The sequence below is a fragment of the Chionomys nivalis genome, chromosome 3 (assembly GCF_950005125.1).
Source record: "Chionomys nivalis chromosome 3, mChiNiv1.1, whole genome shotgun sequence".
Taxonomy (NCBI): domain Eukaryota; kingdom Metazoa; phylum Chordata; class Mammalia; order Rodentia; family Cricetidae; genus Chionomys; species Chionomys nivalis.
In genome coordinates, this window is record NC_080088.1 from 111395503 (window position 1) to 111418920 (window position 23418).

The 23418-nt window shown below is 47.2% G+C and overlaps 1 protein-coding gene across 2 annotated transcripts in view; it reads left to right on the plus strand.

Annotated features, from left to right (window-relative positions):
- Camkk2 (calcium/calmodulin dependent protein kinase kinase 2) overlaps positions 1-23418 on the plus strand; it is a 50962-nt gene that overhangs the window by 10704 nt on the left and 16840 nt on the right. For both annotated transcript variants that reach the window (XM_057763693.1, XM_057763694.1), the window contains exons 2-9: positions 4700-5225; positions 9763-9810; positions 11107-11160; positions 11743-11794; positions 14500-14633; positions 17932-17968; positions 22532-22553; positions 22690-22778. In XM_057763693.1, the coding sequence (XP_057619676.1) occupies positions 4758-5225; positions 9763-9810; positions 11107-11160; positions 11743-11794; positions 14500-14633; positions 17932-17968; positions 22532-22553; positions 22690-22778 (904 nt within the window). In that variant the 5' untranslated portion in view covers positions 4700-4757. The remainder of the gene's footprint in view (positions 1-4699; positions 5226-9762; positions 9811-11106; positions 11161-11742; positions 11795-14499; positions 14634-17931; positions 17969-22531; positions 22554-22689; positions 22779-23418) is intronic.

Genomic DNA, 23418 nt, shown 5'->3' on the forward strand with positions numbered 1-23418 from the left:
AGAACCAGCGAACACCACCACCTGCAGTTTCTGCAGTGCTGGGGGTGGAGCCCAGGCCTCTGTGCATGCAGTTTGGGCTCCACCCCCTCAGCCCCACACCAGCCCTGTTCTGTTTTTTTTTTTTTTTGGTTTTTTAAGACAGGGTTTCTCTGTAGTTTTGGAGCCTGTCCTGGAACTAGTCTTGTAGACCAGGCTGGTCTCGAACTCACAGAGATCCGCCTGCCTCTGCCTCCCGAGTGCTGGGATTAAAAGCGTGCGCCACCACCGCCCGACCTTGTTCTGTTTCTTGCTGTGTGAATTTGACCATCTTGGCTGCTGCTCACTGGTTACCAGTTAGTGTTGGCTCATTTCACTTAGCATGTCTTCAGGGTGCTTCTCCACCACCTTGTAAGTCAGAACTTGCCTCCTCATGACCCTTACGTGACCTTACCCCATTCTCTGTGTCCACGCATCCTTTGATGGACATAGGGTTGTTTCCGTCTTTCGGCAGTTGTGACTGGTGATGCTCTCACTCTTGTCATGCAAGGGTCTGACTGAATCCCTCCTTTCTGGTTTTTGAGTGCATACCATTGAGAGGAATTACTGGCCACGCAGGAACTCCATGGTTCACTGTCTGAGGAATTGCCAGCGTTTGCTTGAAGTTTGAGTGTGTACTTCCCTTGCTATTCACTAGGCTGAGTATCTTGTCACATGGTTGAGTTTGTTGTGGTTCTTTTGGGTGTGTGGTGTGTGCACATGTGTGTGTGTGTGTGCATGAAGAGGACGTTGGGTGTTCTGCTCTGTCACTCTACCGTATCCCCTTTGGACAAGACTGACCCTGGAGCTCGGTTGGCAGTCAGCAAGCCTTAGCCAGCCTCCTGCCTCTGCCCTCACAGTGCACGTAGGTGACACCTAGCTTTTAATGTTCACTCCAGGATTGGAATTCAGGCCTCGTGCTGTGTAACAAGTAGTACTCTGACCCGCGGAGCATCTCCCCAGCCCCTTGTTTTTCTTTCTTAATTAAAAATAAAAATCATGGGCTGGAGAAATGGCTTAGTGGTTAAAAGCATTGCCTGCTCTTCCAGAGGTCCTGAGTTCAATTCCCGGCAACCACACGGTGGCTCACAACCATCTGTAATGAGGTCTGGTGCCCCCTTCTGGCCTGCAGACATACACACAGACAGAATATTGTGTACATAATAAATAAATATTTTTAAAAAATCATACAATATATTTTTAACATTTTTTTCCTCCTTCAGTTCCTCCCATGTCCTCCATACCCACCCACCTTTATGTTCTTTTTCTCTCTCTTAAATAAGCAGCTGGGCAGTGATGGCGCACACCTTTAGTCACAGCGCTTGGGAGGCAGAAGCAGGTGGATCTCTGAATTTTGAGGTCAGTCTGGTCTGCAGATCAAGTTCTAGGACAGCCAGGGCTACACAGAGGAACCTTGTCTTAAAAAACAAACAAACAAAAAACAAAAAGAAACCAATAAATAAGTAAAAATAAAAAGAAACCACCACTTTGTTTTTCTTCTAAATCATGAGAACACAGGAACACGAATGGGAATGCCAAGGCTTTTCTGATTGGAGGATTCCCAGCCACCTTGCCTGACACAGTAGATGTTTTGTAAGCAATTCTGAAGGGACAGTTCCAGGAGGGCCCAGCAACATTATTGCCTCTGCTGGGTCCTTTAGGGAGTCCTGACTGTCTGACACTTTTACACCTTCCTCTCAAGGTTCTCTTCTACCAGAGTGGCCCTCAAATCTCTGCCAGTACCCACTGTTCTTCAAGCACCTCGAGAGATCCTCCTTGATTAGCACACAGCTGCCATCACCTTTGTGGACACACTGACTTAGCTCCAGCTGTGCCTGGGACATTTGTCAAGACACATGAGCCAAAGCTCTGTCCCAGCCATGGCGAAGGTGTTTTCTCTCTCCTCATTGATATAAAAGTTCATGTGACATAAAAATGATTTTTTTGGGGGGAGGCACAGTGCTGGGGGTAGAACCCAAGGCTTCTCAAACCCTAGTTAGGAGGTTTGCTGTCAAGCTTCATGCTGTACCCCAGCCTCTAATTTACCTTTTTTTTTTCTTTTAAATTTGAGACAGTTCTCACTCTGACTTGCTTGAAGCTCATTATAAAGACCAGAATGGCCTGGAACTCACAGAGATCCTCCTGCCTCTGTCTCTGGGGTACTGGAAATAAAGGCGTGCGCTACCACGCCGGGCAGATTAACCCTCTTAAAATCAATAGTTCATTGCATTTAGTATAAGCACGGGGTTGTGAAATTACTTCTGTGAGTTTGACGGCATCTTCACCAAGATGAAGCCCTGCACCCATTAAGCAGTCCCTGCATTGGCCCTAGAGTGCTCCATAACCTCTGTGGATTTGCCTAGTATGGAAATTTTATTTCCATGGAATTATGCAATACATACGGGCTCTTGGGACTGGCCTTGCACTTGGCATGCTGTTTTCATCTTTCATCTGTGTTGTAACCATTGCCAGTGCTTCTGGCCCTTTTATGGCTTTGTAGTTTTCCACTGTTTGTGTGAACCACACTTTGCTCATCTGTTCATTTGCTGCTTCCCTCTCAGCTGCAGTGACTGGTACTGGTTGGGTGTGCTCTTAGGAATGGACCACATGGAAAGTCTCTAACTCTTGAGAAACCACCTGCAGGCAGTTACCTTGGTGGTTTCTTAGGTGGTGCTGGGGCTTTGAACTCAGGTTCTCGTGCTTGTAGGGCAGTCACTCTTACCCGAGTCATCTCCTCAGCCTATTGGCCCGGGCTGACCTGGAGCTCCGCCCCCTTACAACACAGAGGTATGACAGCACATCCATGATGCTGCCTGCCTCAGTCATGGCACAGTGCAGCGTGGAAGATACAGGCAGAAGGGTTTCATTTAGCCTAGCTAGCATCTACAAGCTATTCCAGTAATTACTAACCCTTAAAAACAAACAAACAAACAAACAAAAAAAAACTGTGTGTGTATGTGTTGGGGGTACCTGTGGCACCCAGAGGCAGCAAATCCCTTGGAACTGGAGTTAGAGGTAATTGTGAGGAACCCAACATGGGTTCTGGGGAACCAAACTCGGGTCCTTTGCAAGACCAGTAGGTCTCTTAACTGCTGAGCCGTCTCTTCAGCACCTGATAATTTTACTAGTTAAAAAAAAGTCTACCGGGCGCTTCAGAGATTTCTCAGCCAGCGATCTGAATTTGACCCTAGTGCTCACAGCAGCACATGCTCACAAGCCCAGAGCCGGGGAGGTGGACATAGGTGGGTTTTGAGGGCTTGCTCACCAGCCAGCCTGCATGGAGACTCCAGTTTCTACTGAGAAACCCTGTTTCCAAAAATAAGGTTGGAGGGCTGGAGAGATGGCTTATTGGTTAAGAAGACCTGGGTTCAGTTTCCAGCACTCACATGGCACCTCACAGCCACCCATAATTCCAGTTCTGTGACTTCAGTGTCCTCTTTTGGTCTCTTGGGCGCACACACACACACACACACACACACACACACACACACAAGCAAAACAGGCATAAACATAAGATAAAATAATTTTAAAGCTGGTTAGTGGTGATGCACACCTTTAATTCCAGCACTTGGGAGGCAGAGGCAAGCAAATCTCTGAATTCGAGGCCAGACTGGTCTACAGAGCAAGTTCCAGGACAACCAGGGCTACACAGAGAGACCCTGTCTCAAAACAAAAAGAACCCCCCAAATCAATAATAACATTCACAATTGCTATTATTTAAAAAATTAAAAACCACTACTACTACCACCAACAAAAACTGTGGTGGAGAGGGTCTTTGTTTGTGTGTTTGTGTGTTTGTGTGTTTTGTTTTCTGCTGTTCAGCACCTATAGATTCTTGCTTGAGAGAAGGAAAAGTTGGGATTGGGGAACTAGGCAGTGGTAGATTCAGATCCCTGCTGAGCAGCACAGCAAGTAGCTGCCAGTCCATAAGGGCCTGTGTGGGATCTCTTGGGGTTCCTTATACTTGCTTTTATAGGAATTGAGTTTGGATTCCTTGTCACGTTACGTGAGAAGGAATACAAAGAAAACATTGCTTTTTTTTTAACTTAAAAAATTATTTTATGTGTGTGAATGTTTTTACCTACATATATCTGTGCACCATGTGTGTGCCTGATGTTCTTGGAGACCAGAAGCGGGTATCAATTCCCCATGGAATTTGAGTTACTGATGGCTGTAAGGCACCATACGAGTGCTGGGAATCAAACCCAAATCCTCTGGAAGAGTAGCAAGTGTTCTTTACCACAGAACATTCTCTCCAGCCTTCAAAGGATGCATTTATTATTATTATTATTATTACGTAGACTGGGAGATCACATCACATCCTGTTTTGCAATATTTTCTCTTTTCAAATATAGCCCTTGTTGTGTAGTCCAGGCAGGTCTTGAACTCCTGTTCCTACCTTCTGATGCTGGGATTATAGGTGTGGACTACCACAACTGGCTGCACATTTAGTTTTTGCTTGTTTTGAGACAGAGTCTTGCTCTGTAGCTCAGGCTAGCCTGGAGCATGCTGGTCTTTAATTCCTGGTGATACTCTTGCCTCAACTTTCCCAGTCTTACACCACCATGCTGAGCTGCAGGTGTTAAGGGTGCTGGACGTGTGCACAAATCAGATGCTAGCCTGGTCCAGAGGAGCAACCTGTTTTCCTCTCCCTGCCTGGCTGACCCCTTTTCTCTTTCTGCAGGCAGCAGTGCTGCCGATGGAAGTGCTCCGGTCTGGCGGATGAAGTTGGTACACACACCATGTCATCATGTGTCTCTAGCCAGCCCACCAGCGACCGGGCGGCCCCCCAGGATGAGCTGGGAAGCGGGGGTGGCAGCCGGGAAAGCCAGAAGCCCTGCGAGGCCCTGCGGGGACTCTCCTCCTTAAGCATCCACTTGGGCATGGAATCCTTCATTGTGGTCACGGAGTGTGAGCCAGGCCAGGGTGTGGACCTCAGCCTGGCCCGGGATCAGCCTCTGGAGGCTGATGACCAGGAACTGCCCCTTGATGCATCAGAATCTGAGGCACGGCCCCTCCTTTCTGGTCGTAAGATGTCCCTGCAGGAGCGATCCCAGGCTGGGCCCACGTCCGGCAACAGCCTGGACATGAACGGACGCTGTATCTGCCCATCCCTGTCCTACTCACCATCCAGCTCCCCGCAGACCTCCCCGCGAATGCCCCGGCGGCCCACGGTAGAGTCACACCACGTCTCCATCACAGGTTTGCAGGTTCGTGAGCTGTGATGGGCTGGGTGGGGCTGGGAGGGTGAGGTGAAGGGCAGTGGAGCTTATGTACTGGCATGAAGTCTTAAATCAATCCCTTCGCGTTTCAGCTGCACAAACACTAACTCTCCTCTTTGACTACTCCTGGTTGACTGAGTGTAGCCATCCCTCCATCGGCTGCTGAACCATGTTTGTTTGGTTTCTTTGAGACAGGATCGCACTATGTAGCCTAGGCTGGCTAAGCATGGCCCTCTCTCCTCAGCCTCCTGAATGCGGAATGACAGGTGTATGCGGCTGCGCCGGCATTCTGAACTGCCTTTTCTAACATTTCAGATGAGTTTGCACGTTGTAGGATTTTATGTAAACAGGTCCACTGCCTGCGCGCTCTCTTTTAGCTCAGTGTCTTCTCCAGCATAGTGATTCTGAGATTCATCTGTGCCGTTGGATACGCTCTTGGCCCCGATCGCTACAGATCCAGCCAACCTTGAAAATATTCCGAAGAAAAAGATTTGCAATTGTATGAGCCTGTGTAGGCTATTTTTTTCTTGTCATTAAATGATAATTTAAATAGTTACTGCCTCCGAGCCCTAGAGTAGAATGACTTACATAACACTGACATTGTATTAAATATATAAGGAACTTGGAAATGAGTTAAAGTATGTGTTTGGGAGCAACGGGAGAGGGATGGCTGCTTTTACAGAGGCCCTGAGTTCTATTCCCAGCACCCACATGGAGGCTCACAACCACCTTTAACTCCAACTCCAGAGAAATCTGTGCCCTTTTCTGACCTGTGGGGACATCTTACACACACACATACACACACACACACGAACTGAAGAGTTAAGATGTGAGGGAAGAGGGCTAGGTGTGAAGGACTGCACCTGTCATCCCGGAACTCCGGCGGCAGAGACAGGAGGATCATCACAAGATCAAGACCAGCTTAAGCTGTATAGTGAGCTTCAGACCAGACAGGTTGTCTCAAATTCCTAGTGCCAAAATGTAAATGAGAAAGACTGTATAAAGATTATATTCTTTACTGAAACAGCGCCGTGCCATCTTCTTCAAGGGACTTGAGCTCTCGCGTGCCTGGTATTTTCAGAGTTCTGCAACCAATCCCTACAGACACTGAGGGACGTGTGTATTAGCAATTTATTTATTTATTTGTTTGTTTGTTTATTTTTGGAACATGATCTCATTGTATCCTGACTGGCCTCACACTCACCTGCCTCTGCCTCCTGAGGGCATGATGCCACCATGCCTTGCTGTTGTTGGTTCTTTTTATACTGAATCATTTTCATTTCTCTTGGGTAATCCTAGAAACAGAATGCTGGGTCCTGTGAAAGGTCTGTGTTAAGAAACAACTGGGGGGCTGTAGAGATGGCTCAGCAGTTAAGAGCACTGGCTAAGGCTGGGCAGTGGTGGCGCACGCCTTTAATCCCAGCACTTGGGAGGCAGAGGCAGGTGGATCTCTGTGAGTTTGAGATCAGCCTGGTCTACAAGAGCTAGTTCCAGGACAGGCTCCAAAGCTACAGAGAAACCCTGTCTCGAAACCCCCCCACCCCCCCAAAAAGGATTATTGGCTACTTTCCAGAGGTCCTGAGTTCAATTCCCAGTAACCACATGGAGCTCACAACCATCTATAGTGAGATCTGGTGCCCTCTTTTGACCTGCAGACATATATGCAGGCAGAACACTTTATGAATAAATATTACATAAATGACAAGAAAACAACTGGTAGGCTGTTGCTCACCTGTGCCAAGCCCAGTGTTCTACCCTAGCTCCTCTTGGTAATGTAGGCAGGTGCAGGCAGGGGCGCTCTTCAAGGGCATTCTAGCCAAGTATCTATCAGGCTCTCTCGCTCTCTCTCTTTTCTTCTTAAATTTACTTTTATGTGCATTGGTTTTTGGATGCATGTGTGTCTGTGTGAGGGTGTTGGATCCCCTGGAACTGGAGTTTCAGACAGCTGTGAGCTGCCTTGTGGGTGCTAGAAATTGAGCCCGAGTTCTCTGGAAGAACAGTCAGTGTTCTTAACCACTGAACCACCTCTCCAGCCCTGTACCAGGTTTTTCTAACAGGATATCTTTTGTTTATTTTTTGACAATTTCATGCATTTCAACGTATCTTTTTGTTTTGTTTTGTTTTTGTTTTTTCGAGACAGGGTTTCTCTGTGTGACTTTGGCGCCTATTCTGACACTTGGTTCTATAGACCAGGCTGGCCTCGAACTCACAGAGATCCATCAGCCTCTGCCTCCCAAGGAATGCTGGGATTAAAGGTGTGTGCTACCACCGACTGGTTCAACATTATATCTTAATCATATCCTGCCGTGGCATTTCATTTGTATTTGAATAAATAAAGTCTGAGGATCAGAAAAGTAAAACAGCCCTACTGGTCAGCCTTACAGATCGGGCAGTGTGACACACACCTTTAATCCCAGTAACCACACTAGTTGCCATAGAAACTGGCATGCCTAATATCACTGGTGCACGCTTTTAATCTGAGCCCTAGAGAGGATTATAAAACGGGAGGAGACAGCTCTCACGCTGTCTCATTTTGAGATTCCTGGAGGCAGGATCGCCATTTTCAGACTGGTCGAGATAAGAGCCAGTGACTGGCTGCTTTGCTTTTCGGGTCCTCAGGTTGAACCCCAATATCAGTGTCTGAGCTTTTATTAATTGTGCATCAATATCCACCCAACATCTATCCCCTTCCTCTCTTTCCGTACACTCTCAACACATCCCCCTGTCTCCTTCATGTCCTCTCTCTCTCTCTCTCTCTCTCTCTCTCTCTCTCTCTCTCTCTCTCTTTTTCTTTTTTGGTAACCCATTAAGTCCAGTTAGTGCTGTCTTCTAGAATATTGACTGATCTTGTTGGATTGATCTTGTGTGGTAACCATGGCTACAGTCAGTTCATGAACAGTGGCCATGTCATATCCTAATGACAGTATTTCCCAGCAGTCCTCCCTGTTCTCCGGCTGTTACATTGTCTTCTGTCCCCTCCTGAGATACATTCAGAGCCTTGTGGAGAGAGGCGGTGCAGGTTTCCCATTCAGGGCTAGCGCCCACTCTCAGCAGTCACTCATTCTCAGCACTTGGACCAGTTATGCGTCTGTCTGCGTCAGCTGCTCCTCGCTATAGAGAGAAGCAGCCCGTCTCTATATAGACCAGGCTGGCCTTGAGCTCAGAGACCGCCTGCCTGCCTGTCACCAGAGTGCTGGGATTAAAGGTGTGCATCATCACACTATGGCTCTAAGCCATCCACTATTCATCTAAATATCAGGTTTGAGACCAGCCTGGAGTATACAAGACGCTGCCTCCTGACCCCCTTTTGGTTTGGCAGCCATGTGGGAAGTTCAGCACCTGTCTTTATTAGCTGGCCTGATGTGGCTTTCATGTACAGTTCCCCAGTGACTCTTCATGTTTATTAACCATTTATCTACCTTTAGAAAAACTGTTGTTCGGATCTTTTGTTCAATTTTTTTTTCAAGACAGGAATTCTCTGTGTCACAGCCCTAGCTGTCCTGGAACTAGCTCTTGTAGACCAGGCTAGTCTCGAATTCACAGAGATCCTCCTGCCTCTGCCTCCCGAGTTCTAGGATTAAAAGTGTGTGCCACCACCACCTGGCCTTTTGCTCAATTTTTAATAATAATCCTCTATGTTTTAAAATGATATCACTTCCCTCTTCCCTTTCCTCTCTTCAACTTCTCCCTTGTACCCCCAACCTTGCTCTCGCTCTAATTCATGGCCTCTTTTTCTTCAATTGTTGTTACATATATACATATTCCTAAATATATAAATACAACCTGCTCAGTCTTTAATATATAATTTTTGGATCCCCTTCCTTGTCCCTCTCCTCCCTCCCCTCTCCCTTTCTCTCCGACACAGAACCTTAGCTATGTAGCCAAGAGTGCAACTTAGTGGTGAAGTCTTTGTCTAGCATGCGCAATGTGCCGAGTTTGATAATATATATACTCTTTGTATGTTGATTTGTGTATGTGTGGTCATGTGTGCACAGGTCTACATGTGTGTGAATGCATGTGGAGACCAGATATTAACCTCCTCTGAAGTTACAGATGAGGGCCATCTTGTTTTTATAGAACAGTCTCTCACTGGGACCTAGAGTTTGTTGGTTAGGTTGGCTGGCCAGTGAGCCCCAGGTATCCTCCTGTCTCCTCCTTCCCACTGCTGGGACTTCAGATGTGCAGCCCCATACCTTCCTGCTTTATGTAGTTTCTCAGATCAAATTCAGGTCTCCATCCTCGTCTGGCAAGCCCTTCACCACCCAAACATCTCCCCATTCCATGAACTCTTTGTTTTGGGTGGGAGAGCAGGGTTGTTTCTTGATTTTTGTAGTCATAGCTTAGGTTACCTTCAGACTTGCTAAGCAGCCAATGTGGCCTTGAAGTCTGGATTCTCTGCCTCAGCCTCCCAACTCCTGCAACTCTCTGTGAACTTGATCCTGATTGCATATATGCATTTACTTGTGACTACGTGTCTTTGGCTCCTTTGAGAGTCATCTCATTTGTGCCCTTCCTTGCTTTCCAGGACTGCGTGCAGCTGAATCAGTATACACTGAAGGATGAAATTGGAAAGGTAAAGTCCTAGGAGCTGGGCCACCTTTGGAACTTGACCAGGGATGTCCCTGACACTCCAGAGGGAACCAGTAGAGCTGGTGGGAAGAGGAGAGGGAAATTTGGAAGCAAGACTGGTGGGGTGAAAGGGTAATAATAATTGTGTGTGTGTGTGTGTAGTATGTATGCATGTATGTAGGTTAAAGGTTGATGTCAGCTGTCTTTCCTCAGTACCTCTTCACCTTATTTTTTGAGACATGATCTCTCACTGAACCCGAAGCTCATAGACTGCAAGACTAGCTGGCCATCAAGCCCCAGGTATCCTTCTGTTGTTGCCCACCCCCACCCAACACTGGGATTATAGGTGTGTGCTACCACACCTGGCTTTTTATGTCAGTGCTAGGGATTTGAATTCATGTTTTACCTAGTGAGCCATCTCACCAGCCTTATTTAAAAAAAAATGCCTTTTTGAGATATGGTCTCACTAAGGAGTCCTGGCTAGTCTAGGACTTATTATGTAGATCAAGATGGCCTCAGACTCACAGAGAGCCACCTGCCTTTGCCTCCCAGGAACTGGGATTAAAAGTGTACATCACCACACCTAACCTCATTTATTTCCTTATTTTAAATATGATGTTAAAATTAGATGTGTTTCTGTAAAAGTTCAGAAAACTTGCAAAGAAATCCTAAATTGTCATGGTGCTCCCCATCAAGAGACCTTGACATCTGTTTTTTGTTTTGTTTTGTTCTTTAATGTGCGTTGGTGTTTTGTCATGGGTGTTGGGTCCCCTAGAACTGGAGTTACAGAGAGTTGTGAGCTGCCATGTGGGTGCTGGGAATTGACCTGCATCTCCTGGAAGAGCAGCAAGTGCTCTTAATTGCTGAGCCATCCCTTCAGCCCCTTTTATTTGTTTTTGTTAGTATCATTGTAGGGGCTAAAAAGTCAAATGCTAACAGAAGATACCTCACTGGCCAAGGTATGCTAACTGTAAGACCGTAGGGAGTGGTGCAGACCGAAGCTGACTGTATGGAGCGTGGCTCCGTGAGGGAAGCAGGCAGGCATGGAAGCGGGGTGGCGTGGTAAATTCTTTTTGTGTGGATGTAAGTTCTATGTTTGGACAGGTTATTCAAACTTGGGTTTTTATGTTAGTTTTTTCCATTTAAATGTTAGTAGCTAATTTAGACTGCAAAAATGGTAAGTCCGACAGAGTGCAATCTCGGGGTACATTTGCCCAGTGAACTGCAGTCTAGCCGTCTAGCCCTCATCTCACAGAGCACCACGCTGGCTACTAGGTCACAGGCATCTCTCTTCACCTAGGGCTCCTATGGCGTGGTCAAGCTGGCCTACAATGAAAATGACAGTACGTACTATGTGAGTACCCCATCCCCCCCATCCCATCCACAGGAAATTCTCTTTCCTAGCACTCCGATTCCAGCAGTTTGGGTACTTGTTCTCCCTTTCTGCTCTTAGACCGTTTAGAAGAAAGCTATGCCCCCATTTTACAGATGGAGAAATGGGGCAGGGAAGGGATTGACCCAGCAAGTGTCTTTCATACCCTTGCTTTGCGCTGCCCTGACTGCCCCTTCCATAGCCGTAGATGTACACAGTGCCCTGTAGTTGAGGCTTTGGAGTCAGTCCAGTGTAGGTTCAAACCCTGGTTCCAACACGCATTAACAACATGACTTTGGGCAAGCAGCCATCAGAGCCCTTCTTCGCCCATCCATCACTCTGGCTCACTTGTCTGACTCAGGGTTCCCAGCTGGGTCTGCTGACCAGGAACCTCCAGGGTCGGCACTGTCTCGGCTCCGGTACCAGCTTGCTCTGCTGGTGACTATGTTCTCACTGCCTTGTCCCAAGGCACCAAGGCCTGGGAGTTCAGTGAGAGGCTTGGAGAGGAGAGAGCCTAGTCTTCCTGCTCTCTTTAATTGTATTTGGGGGTCTTTTCTTCCGCAGGCGATGAAAGTGCTGTCCAAAAAGAAGCTGATCCGGCAGGCCGGCTTTCCACGTGAGTGTGGTGGGCTTTGTTCTCAGGTGTGGGTACTGAGATGAAATCAGTCAGAGCCAGTGAACGTAACATCCAGCAGAGCCACTCGGGGAAGACCCCCTCCCACACAGAGCTCCCCTGAGAGCAGAACTGAACTTCTTATTGTGGGTCCTAATTCATTTTCATTTAAGAGTTTTACAGCTGAATTTGAGGACGGAGAGATGGCTCAACTGTAAACGCTCTTGCCACCAACCCAGTGATCTGAGTTTGATCGCCAGGGCCCATAGGGTAGGAGAGAAGTGATTCCTGCAAGTTGCCCTCTGTCCTCCACATTCATTCTGTGGCATATTTATGCCAAAATAAATAATAAATAACTGAACATGGATATGAACAAAATAACAAATGAAAAGCTGACCATATGTCTTAGTTTCTTTACCTGGTGTTCTGAGAAAAGGCTGACAAAACCACCTTTAGGCTGAAATACTTCACTGTGACTGGTATTTGGGATGTCAGAGAGGCAGATGCCTTAGGCAGCTGGCTACATTGTATCCATAATCAGGAAGCAGAGACAAATGAGCTCCAGTATTCAAGCATTTAGTGCCTTTTCTCCGCTGACATAGTGCAGGATTCCAGCCAGGGACTGGTGCCACCCGCAGTGGGTCCTTTCTCAGTTAATGCAATCAAGATGACCCTGACCCTCCAGAGGAATCTCAGGTGATTCTAGATTTCCTAGTTAACAACAGTAACACCTCAGGACCCAGCAGCTTCTCTAGTATCCAGGAAAAAGAAAAAGAGACAAGAGACAAGGCTCATGCATGCATGTGGCTAGCAGCACTGTTCATGTTATCCATTGAGTGGAAACATCCCTAGGGGCCCCCAACCAATGAGTAAGTAAAATGTACATGCATCCAGTAAATTAGTATTCAGTCACCATAGGGTCCTAATTTTTGATATTACTTGATTGAAAGCATTTTAAGTGAAAAAGACCAGACAAAAGAAGTCACTTACTACATAATACTGTTTATATAAAAATACCAAGAATAGGCAAATCCACGAGGAAAAAAAGTAGATCAGCAGAAGAAAGAATCAGATTTTTGGAAAGAGCAATGAAAATGTTCTGCAGTTACCTAGTGGTGATAATACTAAAATAATCAGAGTGCATGGTAAACATGCCGGTAACACCACTCAGGAAGTGGAGGGAGGAGGGTCAGAATACAAGGCCAGCCACAGCTCGTGGGACCCTGTTTTGTAAAAGCACAAACATGAAAAAGAAGAATAAGTAAAAAAAAAAAAGAAAGAAAGAAAGAAACTGACTGCACTTAGGAGGCAGAAACAAACAGATCTCTATGAGTTCTAGGCCAGCCTGGTCTACAGAGCAGGTTCTAGGACAACCAGGGCTACACAGAGAAACCCTTTCTCCAAAAGACCAACTAACCAATCAAAGAAAACTCCACACATTTAAAATATTGAATGTTTTTAACAGTTAAATATTGGACCTGACATGGTAGTGCACTTCTTTAAACCCAGCACCTGGCAGGCAGAAGTAGGTGGGTCTGTGAATTCAGGACTAACCTGGTCTACATTGCAAGCTTCAGGAGAGCAAGACTTGCCTCACAAATAATATAATATGGGATTTGAGAAGATGACTCAGTGGATAAGGCGCTTGCCATGTAAGTGTTAAGATGGAGTTTGGACCCAGAACCCACAGAAAAGCCAGGCTCAGGTGGGTGTGGCAGTCACCTGTAATCCCAGCTGCCACTGCGTCTGGCCCTTGCTTTTGGTTTGAGACAAGGTCTCACTGTACAGGGGCTGGTCTCAAGCTGTGGATCCTCCTGCTCAGCCTCCTGGGTGATGGCTGGCAGATGCCCCACTATTCCTGCCTCCTGTGGCCACTTTACAGGCGGAGGCTTCCCTCGGCCTTCCTTGCACACCCTTCCAGCAGCGAGCCTGTGCACTCCCTTGCCCAGGCGTGCTCACAGCTGCAGGTTCTGCTCCTCATCCTCCCAGGCTTCCCCACACAGGATGTGTGAGACAGCGGTTTCGACAGTTGGGCTTCACATTCGACAGCTTTTTGACTGAGAAACCCCCATCCTGGCAGAGTTGTCCCATTTTTCTCTCATTGACTCAGTTTTTTGTTTCTTCTCCCGGCTTTCTGGTACAACTGTACCATGTCCTGCATTGAGGAGAGGAATAATGTTTATGTCTGTTTTATCCAGTGGGCACTGAGCCCCATAGAGAAGTGATTGATTTACATGAAGGTTTGTTGGTTTTGTTTGAGACAGTATCTCTTGTAACCCAGACTGGCCTTTCCTTTCTGTGTAGTCAAGGGTTACCTTGAACTTCTGGGCTTCCTGCCTCTGCCTCCCAAGGGCTAAGATTTCAGGGTACCCCACCACATCCTGTTTTATGCAGCACTGGGGATCCATGCCAGGACTTGGTGTGTGCTAGGCAAGTACTCTACTGGCTGAGCTACCCCAACCACTTCCCCGATGTTGAGAGCGTTGAGGTAGCTGAACCAGACCAGTGTCCTCAGTGAGCCTCGCTCACTGTGGGTTGAGCATGTGACAGGGAAAAGGGATCGACGGTGAACAGGAGGGGTGCCTCTCGCCTCCCTGATTTCCAGTAGTGGGGGAAGCGTGAAGGAAGGCTGCTCCCAGCTCCCACAAGTCCTTTACCCTTTGTCCCCTCCGCAGAAGGCCTCCGCCCTAACCCTGTGCTTCCTGCAGGTCGCCCCCCACCCCGAGGAACTCGCCCAGCTCCAGGGGGCTGCGTCCAGCCCAGGGGCCCCATCGAGCAGGTGTACCAGGAGATAGCCATCCTCAAGAAGCTGGACCACCCCAACGTAGTGAAGCTGGTGGAGGTGAGGAGGGAGGGTGAGGCTGATGGTCTAGCCCCGGCTTTGTTAATATCCAAATACCTGTCTGCTAAGATCTCAAGGCTGAGGACCTTGCGGCCTCACATACCTTCACACTATTGCTTCATGGTACTGTCACTTCCCAAGACTACCTATCACTACCATTTTACAGATGCGAAAGTTGAGGCCGAGAGTTCCAACACTTGCCCTTTACCTGCTTCTTTGTCTTTGAGGCTGTCAGTTTTTCTCCTACACACAGGTAGTTGGAACACGGAAGTAGCTGTGCTCACAAACAGGTGAAGTCCCCCGTGAGACGGCTCAGTCGGCCTAGGCCCTCGATGAAAGTCTCATGGTCTGAGTTCGATCCCCGGACCCCACGTGAAGGTAGCAGGGGAGAGACTGACTCCAGAGTAGTCCTCTGCCTTCCACGCGCGATAGCAGCAGCAACAATGACACTTTAAACAAAGCAAAGCGATAGTTTTGAGTGTCGTGGTGCACACTTTTAATCCCAAGCACTCGAGAAGGCAGAGGAGTCAGATCTCTGTGAGTTCAAGGTCAATCTAGTAGATACAATGAATTCCAGGCTAGCCAGGGCTACATAGCAAGACCCTGTCTCAAAAACAAACAAAACGGTAAGGAATCATGATTGTGCTCCAGGAAAACCTTATCTGTAAACACTGGAGGAGCTGGACTCGCACTGTGCTAGACAACCTTTGCTTCAGCCTAGTAGGTCTCATGGTTTGGTTTTTGGTTTTGTTTTGTATTTTTTTGCTCAGTATGGCTTGATGCGCTTTAAATCCGAGGAAACTTTGTGTTAGCTACAGTCATTGTAACAGATACCTAGAGAAAATAACTTCATAGGAGGAAAGGTTGATTTTTGGCTGAAGGCTGTTTTCTGTTCACGTTTGCTGGTTCCATTGTGTTGAGCCTGTGAGGGGCAATACTGCATTTGCCTTCAGCAGACCTCAGAGTGCTGCTGTTCACGTTGTTCACATTCATCCATACACATCCCATTAAAATATAAACCAGAGCTGGACATGGTGGTGCACACCTGGATTCGCAATGCTTGAAGTGGAGGCAAGAAAATCCGACATTCAAGGTCAGCCCGGGTTACAATCGATCGTGTCTCAAAACAAACAAGAAAAACCCCAAAACAAAAATGTAAATTGACAAAATTTTATTCATGGAAAAACAATATTATATGTGATAAATAGTAATTTTTTATTTGTTTATTTTTGTTTTTCAAGACATGTTTTTTTTGTGTAGTCCTGGCTGTCCTAGAACTCATTCTGTAGACCAGACTGGACTCAAACTCAGAGATCCCCCTGCCTCTACCTCACAGGTGTGTGCCACCACTGCCCAACAAGAGTAATGTATTTTTTATGAATAGTAATTACTTGTTTGTATGTTTGCATGTGTGTGTTATGTAGGTGAGGGTACATGTGTGTACATGCTTGTGGAGAACAGAAGTCAGTCTGGGATGTCTATCCTTAGGAAGTGCTATCCCCCTTGTTTATTTGAGGCAGGGTCTCTCTCTGGCCTAGAGTTCACCTACTAGGCTAGGCTGTTGGGCCAGCAAGCCCCAGACATCTGCCTGTTTCTGTCTCCTCAGCACTGGAATTATAAGCATGTGCCACTGGGCTTCACTTTTTAAAAAAGATTTACTATTTTATTTTTAATTAATTCTGTGTATGTGATAGGGTATGTGCGTGTACTTGCTGATGCCAGAGGTGTCAGATCCTCTGAACTGGGATTAGAGGTGGTTGTGAGCTGTATGATATAGTGCTGGGAGCAGAACTCTGTCTTCTACAAGAGCAGTATGTGCTCTTAACCCCTAAAGAGTCATCTCTTTGTCCTGGGACTTTCTTACATAGGCTCTGGGACTGGACTGAAGTCCGTGTGTTTGTAAAGCAGTGGCTTTACTGAATGAATTGTCTGTTCTCTGTCAAAACAAATGGTAAAGGGTGGATTTTATACTCAGTTGCTGCTGCTGTTATTGTTTGTCTTTTTTGTTAATGTTTGGCTTACTAAAGGTATCTGGATTCTCTGTCTGCTTTGGCCTTCGTCCACTGTGATACTATTTTGTACTGAATGCAGGTAAAGAAAGAGCGGGAAAGGCCAGTGTTGTCTTAGTAAGAATAGTTTTCTTCTGATAGCCCCCTGGAGGTGATTGGGGGATCCCCAGGAGATCCAGACCTGAGTTCCTTCTCACTGACCTGGTAAAGGTCAGTGTTGGCTGTCTGAATGGGGCATGAAAGACTTTGTGGAGACAGTGATCTTTGAAGTGGCCCTAGCTATTTCCTGCTCAGCAAAGACAACAGAAAAGGACATTACAGGGAAAGGACCATCAGAGCCTCAGTATTTGGGGAACATAGCCTTGCCTTCGGGATATGGGGGATACTATTGCCAATCCTTGCCTGGAGTCCATGGCTACAGAACTCTAGGTGAACCCTAACTCACTTGAGATGGATTGCTCAGCTGTGCCTGCAGTCTTGTGTCTTGAGAGGCTGGGGAAGGTGAGTGATGTGAAGAGATAGGAGTCCTGCTCTAGGCAGGGGTCTTGCGCATACTTCTCTCCAAGAGAGAGAGAGAGTAGCTGCCAGCTGTAGCCCTCTTTCCTGATACCATGCTGTGATCCTGATCTCAGTTCTCCAGTGCTGGAGTTGGCCATCTTAGCAGAGCCCCGGGGTGCATGGTCTGCAGGTACCCCTGAGTCCTAATGGGATCTCTTTTTTCCCTACACCGTGTATCTAATCTTTTCACCCAGTTCAGCAAGACCGTGTAGCCATTCTGTTTGTTTATCTATCAGGTGTTTCTTGGGTACCTACTTTGTGCCTAGCACATATGAGACATCACCAAGACAATCAAGGTGGACAAGCTTGGGACCTGCCCATCGGACAGAGACAGGAGCAGGCATGGAGACGTGTCCTGCTAAGGTGGGAGGTGTGGGTTCACTTCATGGAGGGGCTGCTTGAGTTCAAGTCGGGTTTAACTTTTCCACCAAAGCCAGGACATGTTTCCTAGGAGATGAACTGGACTGCCATCCAGGTGTGGGACATTTCTGGGGAGGATTTACTTCTCCTTGCTGTTCTTTAGGATGTTCCAGACCTTGAGGACTGGCCTGGGCTTGAGGACAGGGGGACTTGACTATCATACTCTGGGAATTTCTGTCTTCTCCCTTGACTAGGAAGAAGGATGGGAAGTGCACCCTCCCGTGGACATACACCATCACACACTTTACTTCCTCTTGCTCATATCTGTTCTTTTTCTCCTTGCTCCTGACATTGGGCGGCTGTGCCATCAGGTCCTGGATGACCCCAACGAGGACCATCTGTACATGGGTAAGGGCTTTCCTCCATCCACTCTGGGGTAGCTGCATTTGTCAAGGCCCTGGTGTTCCCTCCTCATAGCTGTAGCCCTGGAGTCAAGGACAGGTTTCTCTTTCCTGGTCCAGCTAGGCCCCAGGAGCGTGCACACCTGATTTAAAGCAGGGTGTGGGAGGTAATTCTTGCTGGGACTTTAACGTCTAGATCTCCTAGGTCTTCATTTGCAGCTCTTTCTTGAGCACCTACTGCATATTCAGAACTGTTCCAGGCCTGAGGATAGTGTGATAAAGAAGAGATCTTTTTGACTGATATCCCAGACAGGAAAGAGTGTTGATAAATAAACCAGAACTTCATATATTTTAAGAGTAATTAGGGTGATTCAGAGAAAGTGGAAACCACTTCCTACAGGATAACCTGAATGTCAAGGATTTGGCTATGTTACACTGGGGCAGGGCATAGAGGAAGAGGGAAGAGCAGGTAGGAACTCCCCAAGGCATTAAGAATTTAAAAATGGGGGTGCTGATAAGTAGGGAGAAGAGTCGGGTAAGAATGATGAGTTTGGGAAGCCATGGTGGAGCAATCAAAGATCTGGGTCCTACTCACAGACTAAAACTCAGGTGTGTCTTCAGAGATGTCATTTATAAATGGTGAGGACATCAGGAATGATGGTACATCTGGGAGGCAGAGACAGGAGGACCTACTTGTGGTTTCCAGGCCAGCTGTCAGAGGCTGTGTAGTGAGACCTTGTCTCAAAAACCAAGGAAAAAAATTATAAACTTGAGTCAATTAAGCTGGGTGGTGGTGGCTTACGCCTTTAATGCCAGCACTTGGGAGGCTTTAATCCCAGCACTTGGGAGGCAGAGGCAAGTGGATCTCAGTGAGTTTGAGGCCAACTCGGTCTACAGAGCAAGTTTCAGGACAGCCAGGACTGTTACACAGAGAAACCGTGTCTTGAAAAACAAAAGAGAAACCTGAGTCAACAACTTAAAGAAAAACACGAGTGAGTATATCTCATGGTAGTATGTTTACCTCAAGTGTGCAAGGTCTGGATTCTGGATTCAGTTTCTGACCCCCCCCCCATTTCCCGCGCATGCATGCACGTACGTGTGTGTGTGTGTGTGTGTGTTAGGGTATGGAAATATGAGAAATAAAACATTAGACTGGCAGTGGTGGTGCACACCTTTAATCCCAGCACTCGGGAAGCAGAGGCAGGCGGATCTCTGTGAGTTGAGGTCAGCCTGATTTATAGAACTAGTTCCAAAGCTACAGAGAAACCCTGTCTTGAAAAAACAAAAACAAAAAAATCTCAAAAAAAAAAAAATCAGATAAACACTAATTTACATGGTCTATAGAGAAGCCAAATTGAATACATGGCAAGCAAGCAAGTGAAATCTGAATTTAATCAGAAAACTTGAACAATTATTTGAGCCTAGGATGGCACTCCTACAGTAATTTTCTCGCCCTGAAGTCCAAAAGGCTGGGCCGGAGCAGGTTTAACAAATGCTACAGTATCCACGTCCTTTTAGGTTTCTCAGGAAACATCTCAAAACATTCTCAGAGCAGCCACCTAAGTGCAGTGCAAAGGCGGTGACGGTAACAACACCACACAGGAGGAAAATGAGAATAATAGACCGTTCACGGAGAAAGAAACCGGAGTTCTGGGTTGGTAAAATAGGATGGGAGTCCATACACTTCCCAGCCACAGCCATGTTTGCTGAGAACAGAGGGTGAGCAGGCCGGGGGCTCAAAGGGTAGAAAACATCTATATTTCTAGAAGTTAAAAGAAAACAGGTGCTAGAGACATGATTCAGTCAGAGGACTCAAGTTTGGTTCTCAGCACCCACATCTGGTGGCTCACAAGTGCCTGTAAACTCCAGTCTCAGGTGATCTGATACCTTATGGCCTCCACGGGCTCCTACAGTGCACATAAATTCAGGCAGGCACACTTATAGACATGTCTTAGTGTTCTGTTGCTGTGAAGAGACACCATGACCGTGGCAACAGTTAATTGGGAAATGTTTAATTGGGGCTGGTTTACAGTTCAGAGGTGAAGTCCATTGTCACCATGGTGGGAAGCATGGCAGTGTACAGGCAGACATGGTGCTGGAGAGGTAGCTGAGAGTTCTACATCTGGATCAGCAGGCAGCAGGAAGATAGTGAGACACTGGGCCTGGCTTGAGCATCTGACACCTCAAAACCCACCCCTGGTGACACACTTCCTCCAACAAAGCTACCTCCTAATCGTGCTACTCCCCGTGGACTTGTGGGGACCATTTTCCTTAGAAATACAACAGACAACACTTGTGAGGCAGAGGCAGCCACATTTCTGAGTGTGAGGCCATCCTGGTCAATATAGTGAGTTCTAAGCCAGCTAGGGCTATATAGTAAGACCCTATCAAAACAAATCGAGAAACCCAGAAAAAAGCTTGAACTGTTATTATCTGAGTTTGGTTCTTAGCACCCATGATGGGGGGTTCACAGTGCCTATAACTCTAGAGCCAGGGAACTATGATGCCTCTGGCCTTCAAGGGCACCTACACACATGTACACAGAACCCACACACATACCCGTAATTAAAAAATAATAAAAATTAGCAGAAGCTACAGCTCAGAGCACTTGTGTGGTGTGTATATAGCTAGAGTTCAGTTCCTAATCACAAAAAACAACAAGTTTCTGCTCACCACTCAACCCCAAGAGTGGCTGAACTGTCAGTGTCCGAAATAGAGACCTGTTTCAATAAGCCAGCTTCCTCCATGGCTGGTGGCTTGTGCTCGGGTGGGAGGAAACAAGGTAGAGAAGTTTGTGAAGTTGTAAGGTAAGACATAAATAGCCAAAGCAAAAAAGGCCAGCACTTATAACCACAGCCCAAGGCAAGAGCAGATCTGCCAGGGTCCTGGGGGAATCTGGAGGCTGTATTAGTCAGGTTTCTCTAAGAAACAGAGCGCATAGAGTAGAGATATATATCAACAGTAGATTTATCAATATTGTCAGTGGCTTTTATACTGGAGAGAGCCGTGTAGTTGCTCGGCCCGTGAGGTTGGGTTCCTCAGCAGTACCAGTCTGGCACTGACAGTCTGGAGGATTGTAGTAGGAGCTGCTGGCTATGTTCCTGCTGCCCCAGCTCCTGGTCGCCTAGCTAGCTTATGCCCCGAAATAACAACACACAAACTGTATTCTTTTAAACACTGCTTGGCCCATTATATCTAGCCTCTTCTTGGCTAACTCTCGCACCTGGACTAGCCCATTTCTAATAATGTGTGTAGCACCCCAAGGTGCGCTTACCGGGAAGATTCTAGCCTACATCCATCCTGGGTCTGAGCTTCATCGCATCTGCCCCAGAGAGGAGAGCTATCGACTCTGAGCTCACTTCCTCTTCCTCCCAGCATTCTGTTCTGTTTACTCTACCCACCTATGTTCTAACCTATGAGGGCCAAGCAGTTTCTTTATTTTTTAACCAATGACCTTCCTCCATCAGAGGATTCCTGTAGGTCAGCTGGTCTTCAGTCTGTGTTGGAACCTGAACAAGCTGGTTCTAATATCAGCATAGGAATCAGCAGTGGCAGCTGCAGGTGGATGAACTCACCATCGAGACTACAAGCCACGCGAGCAAACAAGTGAAGCTCTCCTTCCTCTGTGTCCTGGTACCAAAAAGTGCTGCGTACGTTTAGGTTAAGTCTTCCGAATTAAAGCAGTCAACACAGTGTTCCCCAAGTCATGCCCACAAGCCTGCTGGCTATTGACAGCCCCTCATTGATGTTCTCTCCAAGTGAGTCTAGGCTGTGTCAAGTTGATGAAGCTAACCCACCACAAGAGCATAGCATCAGTCCTCTCCTGGGTACAAGTGGAAAGATGAGAAGACAGCCTAGGATCCAGGAACTAATTCCTTTCCCCCTGGTTTTATTTTCTTTCCTGCATCTTTGGCTCTGTGTGTGTGTGTGTATGCGTGCACATGGGTGCATGCATGTGTGGTCATTGCACCCTTGGCTCTGTGTGTGTGTGTGTATGTGCGCACATGGGTGCATGCATGTGCCGTCATTGCACCCTTGGCTCTGTGTTTATGTGTGTGTATGAATACATGCATGTATGGTCTTTCCTGGTGCTCAAACCCAGGGCCTAGTGTATGTTAGGCAAGTGCTGTGTCGTTGAGCTATATCCCTGGCTCCCTCCTACCTACCCACCCACCCACCCACCTCCATTTTACTTTTTGAAACAGGAGCTCACTGAGTTGGCTAGGCTAGTTTTGAACTTGCTCTGTAGTCCAGACTGGCTTTGAATTTGTTATTCCTCCTGCCTTAGCCTCCTGTATAGTTAGGATTACAGGCCTGTACCACCAGGTACAGCTTTCCAAGTTCAGGTGTGGGGTCCTATGGCTCTCAGGCGGTCCTTTGTCTCCCGGCAGTCCTAGTAACACGGAGCAGCTTTGGTTCAGTGGACTGTGTATGTGTCTCCTCGGCCCTCCCAGGATTCACTTCTGTGCTTGGAGTGTCTAGAGGTGGCTGGAGGTGGGGTGGATGAGGAGGAGGGAGGCGGATTTTCAGTGTCCCAGTGTGACAGTTTTATCTCCTTCTCTTCCCACAGTGTTTGAATTGGTCAACCAAGGGTGAGTATCCATCTCCCAGGTGAAATGCCTGGCTTCCCCTGCAGGCTGAGTGAGGGGAGCCGGGCTCTGAGGGAGAGCGTGGGCCAGGGCTAGCTGGATCTGGTGCACACTGTTTACACATGTGTCAACCTTGCAGGCCTGTGATGGAAGTGCCCACTCTCAAGCCACTGTCTGAAGACCAGGCCCGATTCTACTTCCAGGATCTGATCAAAGGCATTGAGTACTGTAAGCCATGCCTGTGGGGAACCACTCATCTCTGGGTAGTTAGCGTCCCAGTTAGCGGGTGGAAAATTGAAAGTACTTCGTTTCCCTGCTGGGAACACAGGACTGTGAGCTGCAGAGATCCCCCACGCGGTCCTGGGAAATTGTGTGAGCTGCAGAGATCCCCCACACGGTCCTGGGAAATTGTGTGAGCTGCAGAGGTCCCCCACACGGTCCTGGGAAATTGTGTGAGCTGCAGAGGTCCCCCACATGGTCCTGGGAAATTGTGTGAGCTGCAGAGGTCCCCCACACGGTCCTGGGAATGGCGGATTGTGCCTTGGGAATGGAAGCCCTTCTCCCTGCTGCAGAGAAGATGAAGACCAGTGGCATAGAGAGATTTTGTAGACATGGACATATATGTACTCATGCATGTGGAGGCCAGAAGGCCTCAGTGTCTTCCCTCTGGAGCTCTCCACCTTGTCTTAACTTTTTTATTTGTTTTTATGATGAGAACAGCCCTTTTTTATTTTATTAATTTATTTTATTAATATATTGTGATAGACTACAGAGACAGAAAGACAAAAATGTGTGTATATATACACATTAATATATATATATATATATATATATTAACTTTTTATTTTATTATTTTGGAGACAGAGTC